The sequence below is a fragment of the Lepidochelys kempii genome, chromosome 6 (assembly GCF_965140265.1).
Source record: "Lepidochelys kempii isolate rLepKem1 chromosome 6, rLepKem1.hap2, whole genome shotgun sequence".
Lineage (NCBI taxonomy): Eukaryota > Metazoa > Chordata > Testudines > Cheloniidae > Lepidochelys > Lepidochelys kempii.
This window is the reverse complement of record NC_133261.1, coordinates 89,342,657-89,358,179: the sequence shown is the minus strand read 5'-3', so window position 1 is coordinate 89,358,179 and position 15,523 is coordinate 89,342,657. Positions and strand designations below refer to the sequence as shown.

Below are 15,523 nucleotides of genomic sequence, written 5' to 3'. Positions count from 1 at the left end.
ATCTAGAGGATAATACAGTGATAATACATGGATTTGTCAAGAACAAATGGTGTCAAACCAACCTGATAGCTTTCTTTGACAGGATAACAAGCCTTGTGGATAGGGGGAAGCAGTAGACGTGGTATATCTTGACTTTACTAAAGCTTTTGATACTGTCTCGCATGACCGTCTCATAAACAAACTAGGGCAATGCAACCTAGATGGAGCTACTATAAGGTGGGTGCATAACTGGTTGGAAAACCGCTCCCTGAGAATAGTTATCAGTGGTTCACAGTCATGCTGGAAGGGCATAATGAGAGGGGTCCCATAGGGATCAGTTCTGGGTCCGGTTCTGTTCAATATCTTCATCAACGATTTAGATAATGGCATAGAAAGAGTATAAAGTTTGCGGACAATACCAAACTGGGAGGGGTTGCAAGTGCTTTGGAGGATAGGATTATAATTCAAAATCAGCTGGACAAACAGGAGAAATGGTCTGAAGTAAATAGGATGAAATTCAATAAGGAGAAATACAAAGTACTTCACTTAGGAATGAACAAATCAGTTGCACACATACAAAATGGGAAATGACTGCCTAGGAAGGAGTACTGACGAAAGGGATCTGGGGGTCATAGTGGACCACAAGCTAAATATGAGTCAACAGTGTAACACTTGCAAACAACATTCTGGGATGTATCTGCAGGAATGTTGTAAGCAAGACACGAAGAGAAGACTGAGAGGGGACATGATAACAGTTTTCATGTACATAAAAGGTTGTTACAAGGAGGAAGGGGAAAAAATGTTCTTCTAAACGCTGAGGACAGGACAAGAAGCAATTGGCTTAAATGGCAAGGGAGGTTTAGGTTGGACATTAGGAAAAACTTCCTAGCTGTCAGGGTGGTTAAGCACTGGAATAAACTGCCTAGGGAGGTTGTGGAATCTCCATCATCGGAGATTTTTAAGAGCAGGTTAGAAAAAAACCTGTCAGGGATGGTCTAGAGAATACGAACTCCTGCCTTGAGTGCAGGGGACTGAACTAGATGACCTCTCAAGGTCTCTTCCAGTCCTATGATTCTATGCTTCTAACTTACCCTGAGCACGTTTGAACCCTGTACCTTCTGTACTACAGCACAGACTTTTATCATTTGCACTACAAGAATAACATTAGTCAGTGGCAGAAGAAGGCTGAAATTGCAGATGGTGAGAGGGAGTAGGCCACTGGGGACAGGATATGGTTTGGGGGAGCCTGGTCCACCTCCCTCTCTCACTCCCCCACCCTTCCTGGGAGTTGGAGAGCCCCTGCCCCATGTGGAGCCCCCACAACAGGGAATGAACCTCTGGGACCATTTCCTGGCCCAGATAATGACTAGGGGGAACCTGGCTTATCTCTCTTCCACTTCCCACCCCAGAAGTGGGGAATCTCCTGATCCATACTGTGCCCTGGGAGGACGGTGGATGGATGGCTCGGGCCACATGCTGGATTCAGATGGCTAGTTGGGAAAGCCTGTGTTTCTGTGTTCCCCACTGAAGGAGTTGAGGGATCTCCTGCTGCATGTAGTGCCTGGGTCTAGGGGGAGGCTGGGAGCAGAACACCCAGCCCTCCCACCTCACCCAACCTGCTGCAGCTGCTCTGGGAGCTCCCAAGCACTTTGAGTAGCATCCACTGCAGCTCCTTTGGCTTTCCTTTCCTTTCACAAACCAAAAAAAAATAAAAGGTTGAAAGAACACTTTATAATAGAAATCTTTAGGCAGGGTCATTACCAGCTTTCCTAGAAATATTAATGGATATAACGTCATGACAATTGTGTATGTATTGAAATAAAACAGTTAGTTATTGTTTTAGAAATTTGGGCCCCAATCTTTCAAAGACTTGTGCTCATGCAAAACTTTACAAACTACAAGCAATCCTATTGAAGTAAATGGGACTATTTGGTGCATAAAGTTAGGCATGTCCATAAGTCTTTGTGATACCGGGGCCTAATACAACTGAAGAAACAGCATTTGTAAGAAAAAACTGTTTTAAAAAAAAAAATCAGTCATACTTCAGTAGATACATACCTGCATTATTTTTGTTCCACTTAATTATAAAATTCAGGTCATCCAAGGCAGCTTGATTTTTTTCTTGAAAGAGGTAAATCAAATGTCTGTGCCAATAAGCATTAAGTAGAAGTGGTTCTAAGCTTATGGCCTACAAAAGAAAATGTGAAATAAATAATAATTTATTATTTAGACAGTGAGATCTCACCAAGCAAATAATTTCTTATGCATTTTATTCATAGTGCTCATAATATTAATCTAACATAAGTCTAGGGAAAATTTACAGGAGTATACATATCTGCCACTGGTCTGCTAGAGTTTGGACTTGTAAACTGTCAAGACACACTGCAAGGCTCACCTGTTTTCTAAGGCTTTGGAGGATGATAAAGATGAGGAATTAAAAGAATAAAATGAATGTCCTGTGCAGGTAATTTTAGACAGTCTAGAAGATATCTAAGAGATTATAGGTGATATTGTGTATTATAATGTACTGTAAAGAGTCAGAACATGTAACAGATACCTATATTATTTTATAAATCAAAATAAATTAAACAAATACATACTTTACACTTATGTATCACTTTACATGGAAAGTCTAGTTTCTTAATTATAAAACAGTAAGTCAAATTTAAAGTTAAAATGTTTTATAAATGTTTACTGGAATCTGGAGATAATATGTAAATTGGGTCCAGAACAGGCACATTTTGTGGGGAAGTATCAAAACCAGGTAAAAAGATTTTTACCCACATGCTTTGGATCTATGCATAATGAGAACAGGTGATGTGAAAGATGAGCAATGTGGATTTGGAATTTATAATTACTGCACCTATCTAAAATAAACACTATTCCTGATCTGAAGACTATTTCATCAAGAAACGTCCTGGTGATAGGCACCTTAGAAATACCTAAAATAGATAAGTAAATTGAAGGAGCGCTGCTTGGATAGAATTTGAATTAATGAAGAATAAGATCCTCCAACAAAGACAGACTGGAGGGTAAATCTTTCTCACATTGTAGATCTTGAGAGAGCAGGACAGCACAGATGATTAAAACACATATATAAACAATTTATTTATACTGAGGGGGCTGAGATTAATTATCATCATTATAATCATGATTTAACATTTATATTCCAATAGTGTATGGACACCAAGCAGGTTGGGGCCCCAACATGTTAGATGCGGTGCAAACATATAGTAAAAGATAAGTATAAATATGAAGAACTATGCTATTGGCTGTAAGTGAAGATTTTTGCATTAAATACACCTTCTACCTTCAAGTAATGTACTTTAGATTTTATCTTTTTATTTTTGCTGTTTATAATTTATTTTTGTTATGCTTAGTTTAGATTGTGTAGTTTCTTGGGTGGAGGTGAAGAGTTTCTCTATGAAGTGGGTACCCTCTAAATTACTGATAGACTTAATCTTCAAAAACATACCAAATACCAATGTTAATTTATAAATATTAATTATTGTAAGAACATTTATTTTACTTATGCGTAATAAATATACTGCACTTTATAGAAAATAAAGGCTTGATCATCAGCTGTGCCCAAAGTAGTACTTGGAACAGCTGGAAACAAAAAAAAAAAAAAAAACCTTACTTGCCATCTTTCTACACTCTCTCTTCGCAGCCAGGGCCCAATTCAGAACTTTTCTAGCTTGAGACAGCTATTATGGACTCCAAAGAAACATTATGGTGCTAGAGCACAGCGTATTTTGGCCCTGCATCTCCATTCCCCCAATATGCACCTGGGAGCATCCCATTCTGGGAGAGAGGCAAAAGAAGGTGGCATAGAGGCTGGCTATCAGCTTTCTACCAGCCCTGGGAGAACTCAGATGCCCAACAAGGAAATAAAAAACACCTACTTCTTGGTAGTAAACAAACTTTGTATTAAACTTACTTTTTCTAAATCATCCATGGCTGACTTTAACTTGCCTAATTTCCTGTTTATTGCTCCACGTCTACAATAGTGAAATGCTGAGGAATTTTCTTCCTTTTCAATCAATACTGTTAGTCTATTGATTTCTGTTTCCAAATCTTCAATTTCAGCAATATCTTCTACCAAAGCAGGATTCACTGAGTCCATTAGTTCTATTTCTAGATCAGGTTTTCCTTGTTCTGCAGAGTCCACCTTCTTAGTGTCTGTTAGTACTTTAGCATCTTTTTCCTCAGTAGAAGCCCTACTAGGAGGGAAAGCCTCATCAAACCAGCTATCCCAGATTCCTCTGACCCACTCACAAACACCAAGGTCTTTTGGAATTCCACCTTTACTTTTTTCAAATTTCTCAAAATCTAACAAACAAGGGAGACTGGGACTTCGATAACGTTGGACTGCCGGAGATACTCTGATACTGAATTTATCCTGTAGATGCAGTCTTCCAAGGGATACAGAGCTGAAACAGGGGGGAAAAATGATGACGTTAACTACAGGTTCTTAGCTGTATTGATGATACGGAGAATTTGGCAATCAATAAATATTTAATTAACCACTTAATTAGTTTAATTAATAATTATATAATATTTTTGGTCTAAGAGCCACTTATTACAATATAATTACAAATTAGTCACAAGTGAGCACAGGTATGATAAATGATGTTCACACTCCAAAATAAATCAGCACCTGCTGCTTAGTTCCAAGCACACACACCTCCTCAGAAAGTTCTCAACAGACGTATATAAGGACAAAGCTAGATCTGAGAAAAGGACCAAATTCAAGAGCTGCATAATAACCTAAAAGATTAGATTAAATAGATGGATGAGACACACTAATGGGATTCTAAGGAGGCCAGTGAACATAGATCTACGTGCATCATCCAAATTGTAATGCATGGAACATGCTAATCGCCAACGACGGTGCCAATACCAAGCCCAGAATGATCATTTCTTTCTAAAGACAATACATAGCTTCCAAGCTGAGAGCCTCGACAACGTTCAACATCAAAATCTGCTGATTGTGTCAGATTTAAGACCTATTTCAAGCCACTCAATGCCAAGGAAATATAAAAGTCTTTATCTGTAGCTGTAATATTATCTCTGTCACCAAAACACAGAGTTCTAAAATGGAATGTTGAGATAATATTTTACGTTTATCCAGACTCTTTCATCTTAAAAATCCCAATTAAAACCATATCTAATTATATACAAACCACTGAAATGTAGCCACCTCTAGGTGAAGGACATGCAGGACACCACACAGAGGTAGAAAGCCCTGACTCTCAGCAAAAGGGCTATGAAAACTTCAGTGTCAACAAAAAGCAGAGAGCACCTCTTTTTATAAGTTTCAGAGTAGCAGCCGTGTTAGTCTGTATTCGCAAAAAGAAAAGGAGTACTTGTGGCACCTTAGAGACTAACCAATTTATGTGAGCATAAACTTTTGTGAACTACAGCTCACTTCATCGGCAGCTTATGCTCAAATAAATTTGTTAGTCTCTAAGGTGCCACAAGTACTCCTTTTCTTTCTGTTTATAAGGTTATCTTGAAAACCTACCACCACTTCAACATACCATCACAGTAAATCACACTGTCCTCAGTTTTGCTAGTTGAGAAAAATCTAAGAGCTAAACATAAGGAAAAAAGAAACACAAACTCATAACAGCCCATGAAAGATAGCTACAGAGACAAACAATTAGCTGGAAGAAGAAACTGAACTGAAAGGCCAGTATTGAGCACCCGTTTATATACAGTGTGTGTACATTTTTCATCAATCAGTGCACAAGCGGGTAGTGTACATTTTTTCAGTAGCTCCCAAACCCACACACACACAACTTAATCCAAAAGTGAAGATCTATGCATCAGACTTAAGAATTAATTTGTTGTCCATTTCATATACTAATACAAAACTGTTAAGTAAGAATATTAACATTCTTTTACTGCATCTGTGGCCTTTTAAATCCTTGATAGCTTCCTAAAGTCATATCTCTTCTATATCCTATATAATAAAATGAATAAAAATAAGCAATGACAATGAATATATTTAGAGTGATGCAAGAAGTCTGAAGAGTAAAGAGAGAACCCCTTCCCTTGGATATAAACTGTGCAACCTCACAGAACACAAGACGTTAATCCAGCCTAGGATTTCATTCTATTCTTTCAGAGGAAAGAAATCTCAGGTTAAATTGTGCTGTTATAACAACTAGATTAAGCTTTTGAACACATTACTTTTTAAACTTCAGTATTCACTGGCTACTGTTGTTCTATAAATAAGTTAATTAATTAAAGTATAGGATTCCCTTTTTAATGAACTGAACATAATTCCTGTGTTTCAGAGTAACACTTCACATTCAAAAAGATTAAATACAAAAATCAAAAATATGACCACAAATTTAAATAAATGGTTTACAAATGCAGTATGCATTAATTAAAGAAAACCTTTTAAGAATCTTTGAGGGTTGTTTTAATTCCTCAGCCATAGCTTCTAATTTTCCACGGTCTATCATTTTCTTTGATTTCTTTGTTTTCTTTCTTTTTGGGAAAATAATGTACTTCATCCCAGCTTTTCGAGCTTTCTCAACAAGAACGATGTCATCATCAGTATCCTCTTCTCTTCTAAAAATAGGTATTCTTTCCATTGGTAAGTCTACCAGTGCTGGTAAAGACTCATCACAGCTTTTAGTCAATAGGTGCTTAGAAGGGGAGCTTTTCTCAATCTCCGTCTCAGCCGCTCGCTCAGATAGCTGTCCCTTCATAACCTTCAACTCTTTCATGCTGGTTTTGAAATTAGCAGAAATCTTTAACACTGTTTTGCCTTTGAAAGCAGACATATCTGGTGCAGAGACTGATCTTTTAATAAAACTTATCTGTTAGAAAAAAGAAAGCTGAATTTATTTGATGTTCATTTGAAACAATATTTATGTATTACGTTTACACAATTTTAGTAGATTGGATTTTAGTATTTAATTTAAAAATAATAAAAAAGATACATAGTTTCATAGAGGCGATTCTATTCAAAACATTTTTAAAATAGTATTTAACCTAAAAAAACCTACATTGTATCTACATTTGTCAACATGTTTTTGAAAGTATGTAAGCCTATGCAGTAATACATCATTATTTGAAGCTGACAGATGTTAATCTTAACAGCAAAGTATTACAAGGAACCAGAGATGAAGATGTAAAATTCATCTCTTTTATTCAAGTTTAATTTTATTCAAACCAAAAGATTTATACCAGTGGAGCCACCATTCATAGAAACGTGTATTGAGGCAGGCATGGAATCAGGACTAGTGAGAGACTGTTTGTCCTAGACACACGGAAAGAGAGACAAGATGAGAGGAATGTGGTTTAATTAGGCCGAAAATTTATTACTTATCTGGGAACTACCTGGTGATAATTTGTACAATGCAGGCCATGATTCCTACCTTAATGATTTCTACCTGGTCGAGTGCTGCCATCAGCCACCCTACCCCTCCACAGCTAGTCTCAGCCCATTGCTGTGACCCCTATCACTGTCCCTTGTATGAGGATTAATGAGCTGGGGAAAGAGGGTTGTCTCCTCATTGTACCAGACATTAGGAGTCCCAAGCCTGTTCCCCAGCTACTTTAGGGAATGTGTTTGTCAAAGACATGGCAATTTCCTGCACTATCCTTGAAAAACCTTACTGAATCAAGTGTATGTATCTTTGGAGTACATTTTATTAATGCAAAGTTCATGTATTATTGTGGGTCTGGATGATCAAAACTATATTGAACAGTGTGGCAGACAAAAATAGTCTATTGGGACATATGAAGTGAATTTTCTGGGAAGTATCTATGGGAGATGAATGCAAATTCCCCACCTCCAATTATGCAAATACCCAGCCTTTTGAAGCTACCCCCTGAGGAGAGGGTATTTGCCTGCTGGTCACCTGTTACATGAGGCCAACATCAACGATCCATGCTGTATCAAGAAAAGACTGCACTATTCATAGTTGTTCCCATTCTGAGCCAAGGCTGGTATGAACTTGTAACCACAGAAAAACCCCTTTGAAGGACTGGCTCCTATAAGAGTCCTTGTTGCAGTTGGGGGTGATCTCTGGTACGCTTATCAGCATACACATAGGTTCTTTTGTTGTTTGAATATGTTTTCTCTCTAATGCTTTCACTTTAAGATTAAATGTGCTTGCTTAGAAAGAGCTGTGGTAATTTGTAACTGCTGGCAATTACAGCAGTTCATAACCTTTGGAAAGAAAACAAAGCACAGACCCTAGTCTGGTAAGGCAATCTGGCTTGCTGGGTATATCAGAGTATAGGCAGGGAACTATACAGCCTGGAAAAACCCCAGTCAGGAGGAAGAGAGGTGATGGCTGAGGAGCCGGGAGAGTAGAGTGGGTGTCTTCAAGTGACCACAGAGGGTGAATACAAGTGCAGTTGTCCTAAACTGTGACATCCTTCCCCTAAATCCACTTCCAATTCTGATTTATCAGGAAACTGGATGCTCTTTGAGATGAGTACCTGCACTGGACACCCTATACCTGCTAAGTTGTATAAAACTTGACCCATACCTCCAGGCTTACCCTGTTAGGTCTCTGAGTTGCCCTGGGGAAGATGAAAAATCCCACCCCATTCTAGCAACTCTGGCCGTGAGAGAAAAATCCCTTTCCTGTCCTCAAAAAGGTGAAGAACACAATGCTCACAGCAGACCAAAAACTCACTCCTCTACTAATCCCAGGGATGGGAGGGTGGGGAGCTGCTAACTGGGCATAGGAGGGGGCTCAGACTGGAGGGACAAGGTTTATATACCCTCCACTAGATGTGCAGAAGACAATGGCTTATCTTAGCCCCACTGGCCTGCCCACCATCTGCTCGGGCCCACCTCGACCAGGTCCTGCAAGAGGGCACACCCTGCCCACCCTCCACCCCAGGCCCTCCGGACCTTTTCATCGGGCTCCTGCGCAGTGGACACAACTGCCCCCCCCCACCCCTTCACTGTGAGCCGACTGCATGACTTGCAGCTGGTTCATTTCAGACCGCACCAAGGAAACATCTGTACACGCTCGTGCTCCACACCCTTCACTTCCTCACCCTTGTGTCCCGCCCTGACACAAAGTGGCAGGGCCTCCTGCCACCTTTAAAGGGTGAGGAACCCTGGTGGACCAGCCTATACTCTACCCTGGTCCTGAAGCTTGCCGTGGATATCAGTTGACGGCTCCTTCATGGGGCCGTGATCACGGGCATGTATTTGGCACGGTTTACCCCTGTCCCAGACACCTGCCCCTTCTGCAGCGCGAGGGAGACCCTGGCACACATTTACTTGGAGTGTGCCAGGTTGCAGCCCCTATTCCGGCTCCTCACAAATATTTTGTTACATTTCTGGCTACACTTTTCCCCTCACCTCCCTATCTATGCACTCCCTATCCGTGGCCCCACAAAGCAATGGGACCTCCTGGTCAACCTCCTCCTGGTTCTGGCTAAAATGGCCATCTATAAAACCAGGGAGAGGAGGTTGGCCAATGGAAACTCCTGTGACTGTGGGGCCTATTTCCGATCCTCCGTCCGTTCACGTGTCCGGGCAGAGTTCCTCTGGGCAGCATCCACTAACTCCCTTGACGCCTTCAAGGAGCAGTGGGCGCTGTCTGGGGTTCTCTTCTCGGTGTCCCCATCAGGTTCCCTTTGTTTGACCCTTTGACCGCACTCCTGTTCCTTTTATTTTGTTAGTTGTCCCCCGAAATCACTTGGCTTCCAGGTCCTGTGGATCCCCCCCTTAGGCTGGGGGGAGACCCTTTAGCAGTGGGCGGGCTTCCACCCGTCCACTTCCTGGATCCCAATAGAATCTGAGGTGATGCCTTCTCCCCCGACCCCACACATCTGAGGGGGGTACCCCTTAAGGAGCTACCACCCTTTCTTCCCCACCAGTCCAGACAAAGTCTCCCCACCTTGAGGTTGCAGGGATTGCAATTTGTGCTACAGGGAATCAAAGTTTGAGGGGAACGGTACACTGCTATAGTTTGTGTAAACAGAAAAACCACAACCTGATTACATCCAGGATACAGACCAGCTGTTACACGCTGGTGTTTAAATTGAACAATTATAAATCAGGTACAATTTGCAGTGATAAAAGTATGCTTTGCCATAAGTTTTTACACTGTTAATACCAATTCACTGGTCTATTTTAAAAATGTACACAGACTGCTGAGTAGCCCTGCCCTGCGGCCAGGTACCCCAGCTTTCCAGTGTCCGCAGCTCAAGCGCAGCCCTGCTATGCCAGAGCTTCAAGGGGTTCAAGGCTTCCTGCTGCTAAGCTGGGAGCCTGGCAGTCCAGGAAACCTGACTCAGGCATGGGCTCTCAGGATTTCCAGGGCTCCCAGCTCCTCAGCAAGGAGCCTGGAAGCCCTGATTCTAACTGGGGCTCAGTTCCTGGTTCTATGGCTGGAAGCTGGGAAGCCCTGAGAACCCCAATCTCATGGCCAGGTCGTGGGCCAGACCTAGCAGTCAGAACTAGATTCTGCAGTCACAAGATAGGAGTGAAGAGTCAGCTGGTCAGGATACCGGAAAGTAAGAAGCAGGAGACAAACTGGAGATCAGAACCACGAGTCAGGAACCAGAGTCAGACCAGGTCAGAATACAAGAGCATCAGAGGCAGAAGCGAAACTGGAAGTCAAGAACCACAAGTCATATGCCAAGAATCAAACGTGGTCAGGATGCCAGAAAAATCAAGCTGGGGAAGTGGGCAGCAGAGTGGAGCCTAACTGTTCAGACAGCTTCCTGTTCCTGCTTCTGACTTAAGTAAGTCCAGTGGGCCAATCAGCCACTCTGCCAGCTGGACCTCAGGGATGGAGCCTCACACTGGGGCTGGGCTTTGTGGGTCCCAGGTAAGGAATTGTCAGCAGGCTGCTAGGTAGAGGGTTGAAGTATGCCTGCTCCCATGAGCCCTGTGGGCCTGGATTCAAGACTCACAGGTCATATCACCACCCCTTCCCCCAAGGGCACTCTCCAGGAGACATGGGTTCAGGTTTCTCAGCATGGCTCCCATGGAAGACCCAAACCAGGATGGGAGTATGAATGTTTTCAGCTGGCTCCGAAGTGCATTGTTCTGAGCCGTAACCCTCTCAATCAGTTAAGTACCATAATTTGCCCCACTTGATCTTAGACTCGAGAACTTAATGAACAATGTATTCCTCCTGACCCTGTACTTTCACCGGTAGGAGCAATGATTGGGTTCTATGGAGTGCATGGTTTTAAAAGCAAGACATGGAACATGGGGTGAACTCTGAGGGATCAAGGGAGCTGGAGCTCGAAGGTGACTGGGTTGATTTGTCACCATATCCAATACAAGCCAAGGAATCGGTGGTCTAGTTTCTGAGAGGATCTGTCCATGCAGATGTGCTCTGTAGAAAGCCATACCTTTTGTCCTACAGATCATGCAGGGCTCTGTTATCTACTCTTGTCCACATGCTTTTTGTAGTCTTCCTTCACCTTTTCAAGGTGTCCCATCACTTCATCTTGTATGCGATAGATGTATTGTACTAGGTCCAATGCAGAGTTGGCGGAAGATGTGGGTAGCTATGGTGACATCAGGGGTGGTACCCACAGTTGATAAAGAAGGAGCTGTGGCCTGTGGATGCATGTTCTGCATTACTGTACAAGTACTCAGCACAGGGAAACAGTGAAGACCAGTTATCCTGGTAATGGTTGATGTGGCATCATAAGTATCGTTTGAGGATCTGGTTGATTCTTTCTGTTTGGCTGTTAGACTGAAGATGGTAGGCAGAGGACAGGTGCACATGGACTCCTGTTTAATGAAGGGCTTCATGTCAGAAACAGGCAGTAAACTGTGGTCCCAAGTCAGAAGTGATGTGATACTAGAGACCATGAAGGCAGACTACATAGTTTATGCAGAGTCAGGTGGTTTCACCCAGAGAGGGTAAACCCATGCAAAGAATCATAGAATAGAACATCATTATGGGATTTGAGTATGTTGGCTGGTTCTGGACTGGGGCCCTGCTGAGTCACAGCCACATCTTCAGGACAAAGCGTTGGCCTTGCCATTTCTAGTTCCCAACTGGTACGTCACGATAAAGTTGAACAAGGAGAAAAATAGGGCCTACAAAAGCTGTTGTTGGTTTAGGGCCTTGGCCTGGCACAGGTACTTCAGGTTCTTATGATCAGTAAACACTTGGATCTGAAGACAGACCCCCTCCAAGTAGTGTCCTCACTCTTCAAAGGCAGTATTAATTGCCAGGAGCTGCTTCTCCAAGATTTTATAGTTTCTCTCTGCAGGGGTAAGCTTCCTCAAACAGTAGGAGATGGGGTGCAGTATTTTTTCAGGTTCATGCCTTTGGGAGAGGACTGCCCCGATTGCCATACTAGAAATGGCTTCCACAATCAAAGCTTGTATCATGTCTTGTATCAGGTCTGAAAGGCAGTATTCCATATATCCCCTTCTCAGATATAGATGAGACTGTAAACTCTCTGGAGATCCAGTATAGTGAATATGCGGGCAGCCTCCACATGGTCCAAGAACTCAGGGATCAGGGTAGTGGGTAATGGTTCCAGATTGTTATCATATTTAGGGCTCAGTAATTGTCCCAACGTGGAGGGAGGCTTTCTGCATTGTTATTCTCAAAGACATAGTTCTGGTGCTTGGGAGGTAAGTTCCATCATTCCCCCAGCAAGTGTTTCAATGGAGGCGACTACACCTACTTGAGCCTACTTGGGTCTGGATACAACATTCACTTGTCCCTGACCATGCTGTCCACCAAATTCTGACAGGAAAATGACCTTCTGCTCTCGCCAGTGAATAAAATGCAGCCAGGAGATGCCAAAGATCTGGGAACATGCAGGGAATTGCATTATTTTTCTGTATCCCTCAATAATGGTCTCCATTGGGAGAGTATCTTCCACAACTAGACATGAAGACAGTTTCATCAAGAGTTTCAATCATGTCAGGCATGGCCTTGTGCAGCAGGAATCTGTATGGCCCAAGCTGTAGCTGCATCCATTAAATTGTCTGCTGCTCCAAAATTGATGAGGGCCTGTTCAAGGGACATCTGTTGTGGGTCCCCCAGGATGTGCAGCTGGACAGGCACCGCAAATGAGAAGCCCCTGGATAGGGCTCAGGATGTGTGTCAGTAAGGGACTAGGATATGGGGAAGTTCTCTTCTCTAAAGGCCCAAGCTTGTTCCCACCACCATGCCTGGACCAGCTTGTTTCCCATGCTCCTCGGCATTCATACTGTCCAGGCTGAGATAGGGTGGCCAGGTTCACCATAGTAGAAGCACAGATGGCATTGACGAAGCTGTTCCTTTTCTTCAGCTGTAAATCACTGATGAGCCAGACTGGTTTCACGGGCAATAGAGAAAGTCACAGTTCACAGATAGGAGGGCTGCAGGAAACCTCTTTTCTCCTCCCTTTGTTCTTGCAACCAATTATCTGTGTGGATGGTAAGGTCCGCAAGGCATCTAAGCCTGTAGGTTTCTCTACGTGGGCCAGTTCATCTTTGATTTCTTCCCACAAGCTCAACTGGAACTAGTACAGCTGCGCTGCTTCATTCCACTCTGTATCCGCTGGGAGGCGGTGGAAGTGCACCGCTAAGGAGGCCACTGTGCTGTGCCTCTGCTGGAGTCCCTCAGGATGGCCTCTGTCATTTGAGCTGGGTCATGGAAGATGGTTGACATCAAATAGAAAAAGCCAACCCAGTTTGACAGCACTGGGATATGGGACTACCAGCTGCAGGGAGGCCCAGTCTAATGCATCTCCTGTCAGCAGGCTGATTACCAAGGCTATCTTGGCCCAATTAGAGGCATATATTTGGGGATGTATCAGAAACATAAGGCACCATTGGTTCATGAATCCCTGGAACAACTGGGGGTTCCCATCGAACCGTTCAGGCAAGGGTATCACAAGCCCCTGTTCAGGGCAAGGCACTGCAGGCTGTGTTAGCTGCACAGTATTTTTCATACTGAGCTGCCTCACTTGCTCCTGCAGCTGCTGGTTGTCTGAGGTCAGCGGTGCAACTTGGGCCTGCAGTTCTTGATGATCTGCCTGAAGGGAGAGGGCCCATTTGAGCAACTCCGGTGCTTCTGGTGGTGCTGCTGGGTTTCATCCTTCTTGCTCTGCAGGGTTAGTCTGGTCCAAATAACCTGTCACATCTTGGTCACAGGCAGCCAGACTTAGTGGTCAGAGCCAGAGTCGGCAGTCACAAGACAAGTTAAAAGTCCGCTGGGCCACAATACCAGGAGATCAGAAGTAGGAGGCAAACTGGAGATCAGAACCACAAGTTGGGAACCAGAGTCAGGCTAGGTCAGGATACCTTGGCATCAGAGACAGAAGACAAACTGGACATCAGAATCATGAATCAGGAACAAGAGTCAGGCCAGGTCAGGATACACGAGGGTCAGAGGCTGAAGCAAAACCATAAGCCAGGAACCACAAGTCAGATGCCTGGAGTCAAGCCAAGTCAGGATGCCAGGAAATCAAGCAGGCGGAGCAGTTGCAGGAAGCACAAGGCAGAAAGTCCAGAGCAAGGTGGAGCAGGCCAATCAGCCCCTCTGAGACTCTGCCAATCAAACCTCAGGTTCCAAACCTCACACTGGGGATGAGCTTTATGGGTCCAGGTGAGTGATTGTCAGCAGACAGCTAGATGGAAGGTTGAAAACTGGCTGCTACCATGAACGCTGCAGGCCTGGGTTTGAGAACCATGCGTCGTAACACCCAATACATTTTAGCATTTCAATATTTGGTTTAATTCTGAACAACAAAACCAAATTTTTAAAAATTTCTTGCAAATCAGAAACCCTAAAAAATGTTTCAGAAACAGCAACATATTGTGTTCCTGAAATGAAATAAATTCCCAGGTCCAGCAGTAGTGCAGCAGTGAAACTAACAAGAATGTCAGTTTCAGTAAGCAACTGCTGAGGCTCCTTGCCCCAGTGTTGGGTACCCCAGAGCACCAAGATTCCCAAGCCAGCTTGGGAGTTGACTTCCCAAGGAAGTGGGAAGCCCTACCTCTTGCCAGTTGCTTTCACATTCTCCTCCCCACCATACACACACACCCCTTCCAGGCACCACGTTACATTCCCTGCAATCTATTCACAATCCCTTCCCTGGCAGGAAAGCGTCATCTTAAATAGAGTCCACAAACTGATCTGCCTTAATAAAATATTACCCTTATAATGCTGTTAAGGTCAAAGTCTTGCATAGGTTGCATGATTGGTAAACAAAATATGCATAATTTATTGCTGTCTTATGCAATTTGTCAGGTTGCTAGAAATATTATTTATTTCTATAGTACCTTAAATATGCATGGCACTTTACAGATATAAAAAAATCCACAATGTTGCTATTCCAATCTGGTTAGAATCTAAGAAGCAAACCTTTACTCACAGATCTTGTCCAACTTATATGTGATTAAGTAGGTAAAGACTACTCACATGAATAAAGGCATTAGCCAATTCCCTCTGAAGTCAACAGGAGACTCTCAATACAGACCTCCAGCTTTCTATTTTGATATTAAAAGATTCCATGCAATCCACTTGAAAGAGAACTTTGATTTAATCTAATTTTTTTAAATTTAAGCAGAAAGGAAAAC

General features: G+C 43.0%; 1 protein-coding gene across 4 annotated transcripts in view; it reads right to left on the bottom strand.

The window, feature by feature from the left end:
- Positions 1 to 15,523, bottom strand: part of TTC6 (tetratricopeptide repeat domain 6) — a 124,727-nt gene that overhangs the window by 64,769 nt on the left and 44,435 nt on the right. For all 4 annotated transcript variants that reach the window (XM_073349092.1, XM_073349095.1, XM_073349094.1 and 1 more), the window contains 3 exons: positions 6,388 to 6,815; positions 3,920 to 4,412; positions 2,038 to 2,167 (listed from right to left, as the gene is read on the bottom strand). In XM_073349092.1, coding sequence (XP_073205193.1) covers positions 2,038 to 2,167; positions 3,920 to 4,412; positions 6,388 to 6,815 — 1,051 coding nt within the window. The remainder of the gene's footprint in view (positions 1 to 2,037; positions 2,168 to 3,919; positions 4,413 to 6,387; positions 6,816 to 15,523) is intronic.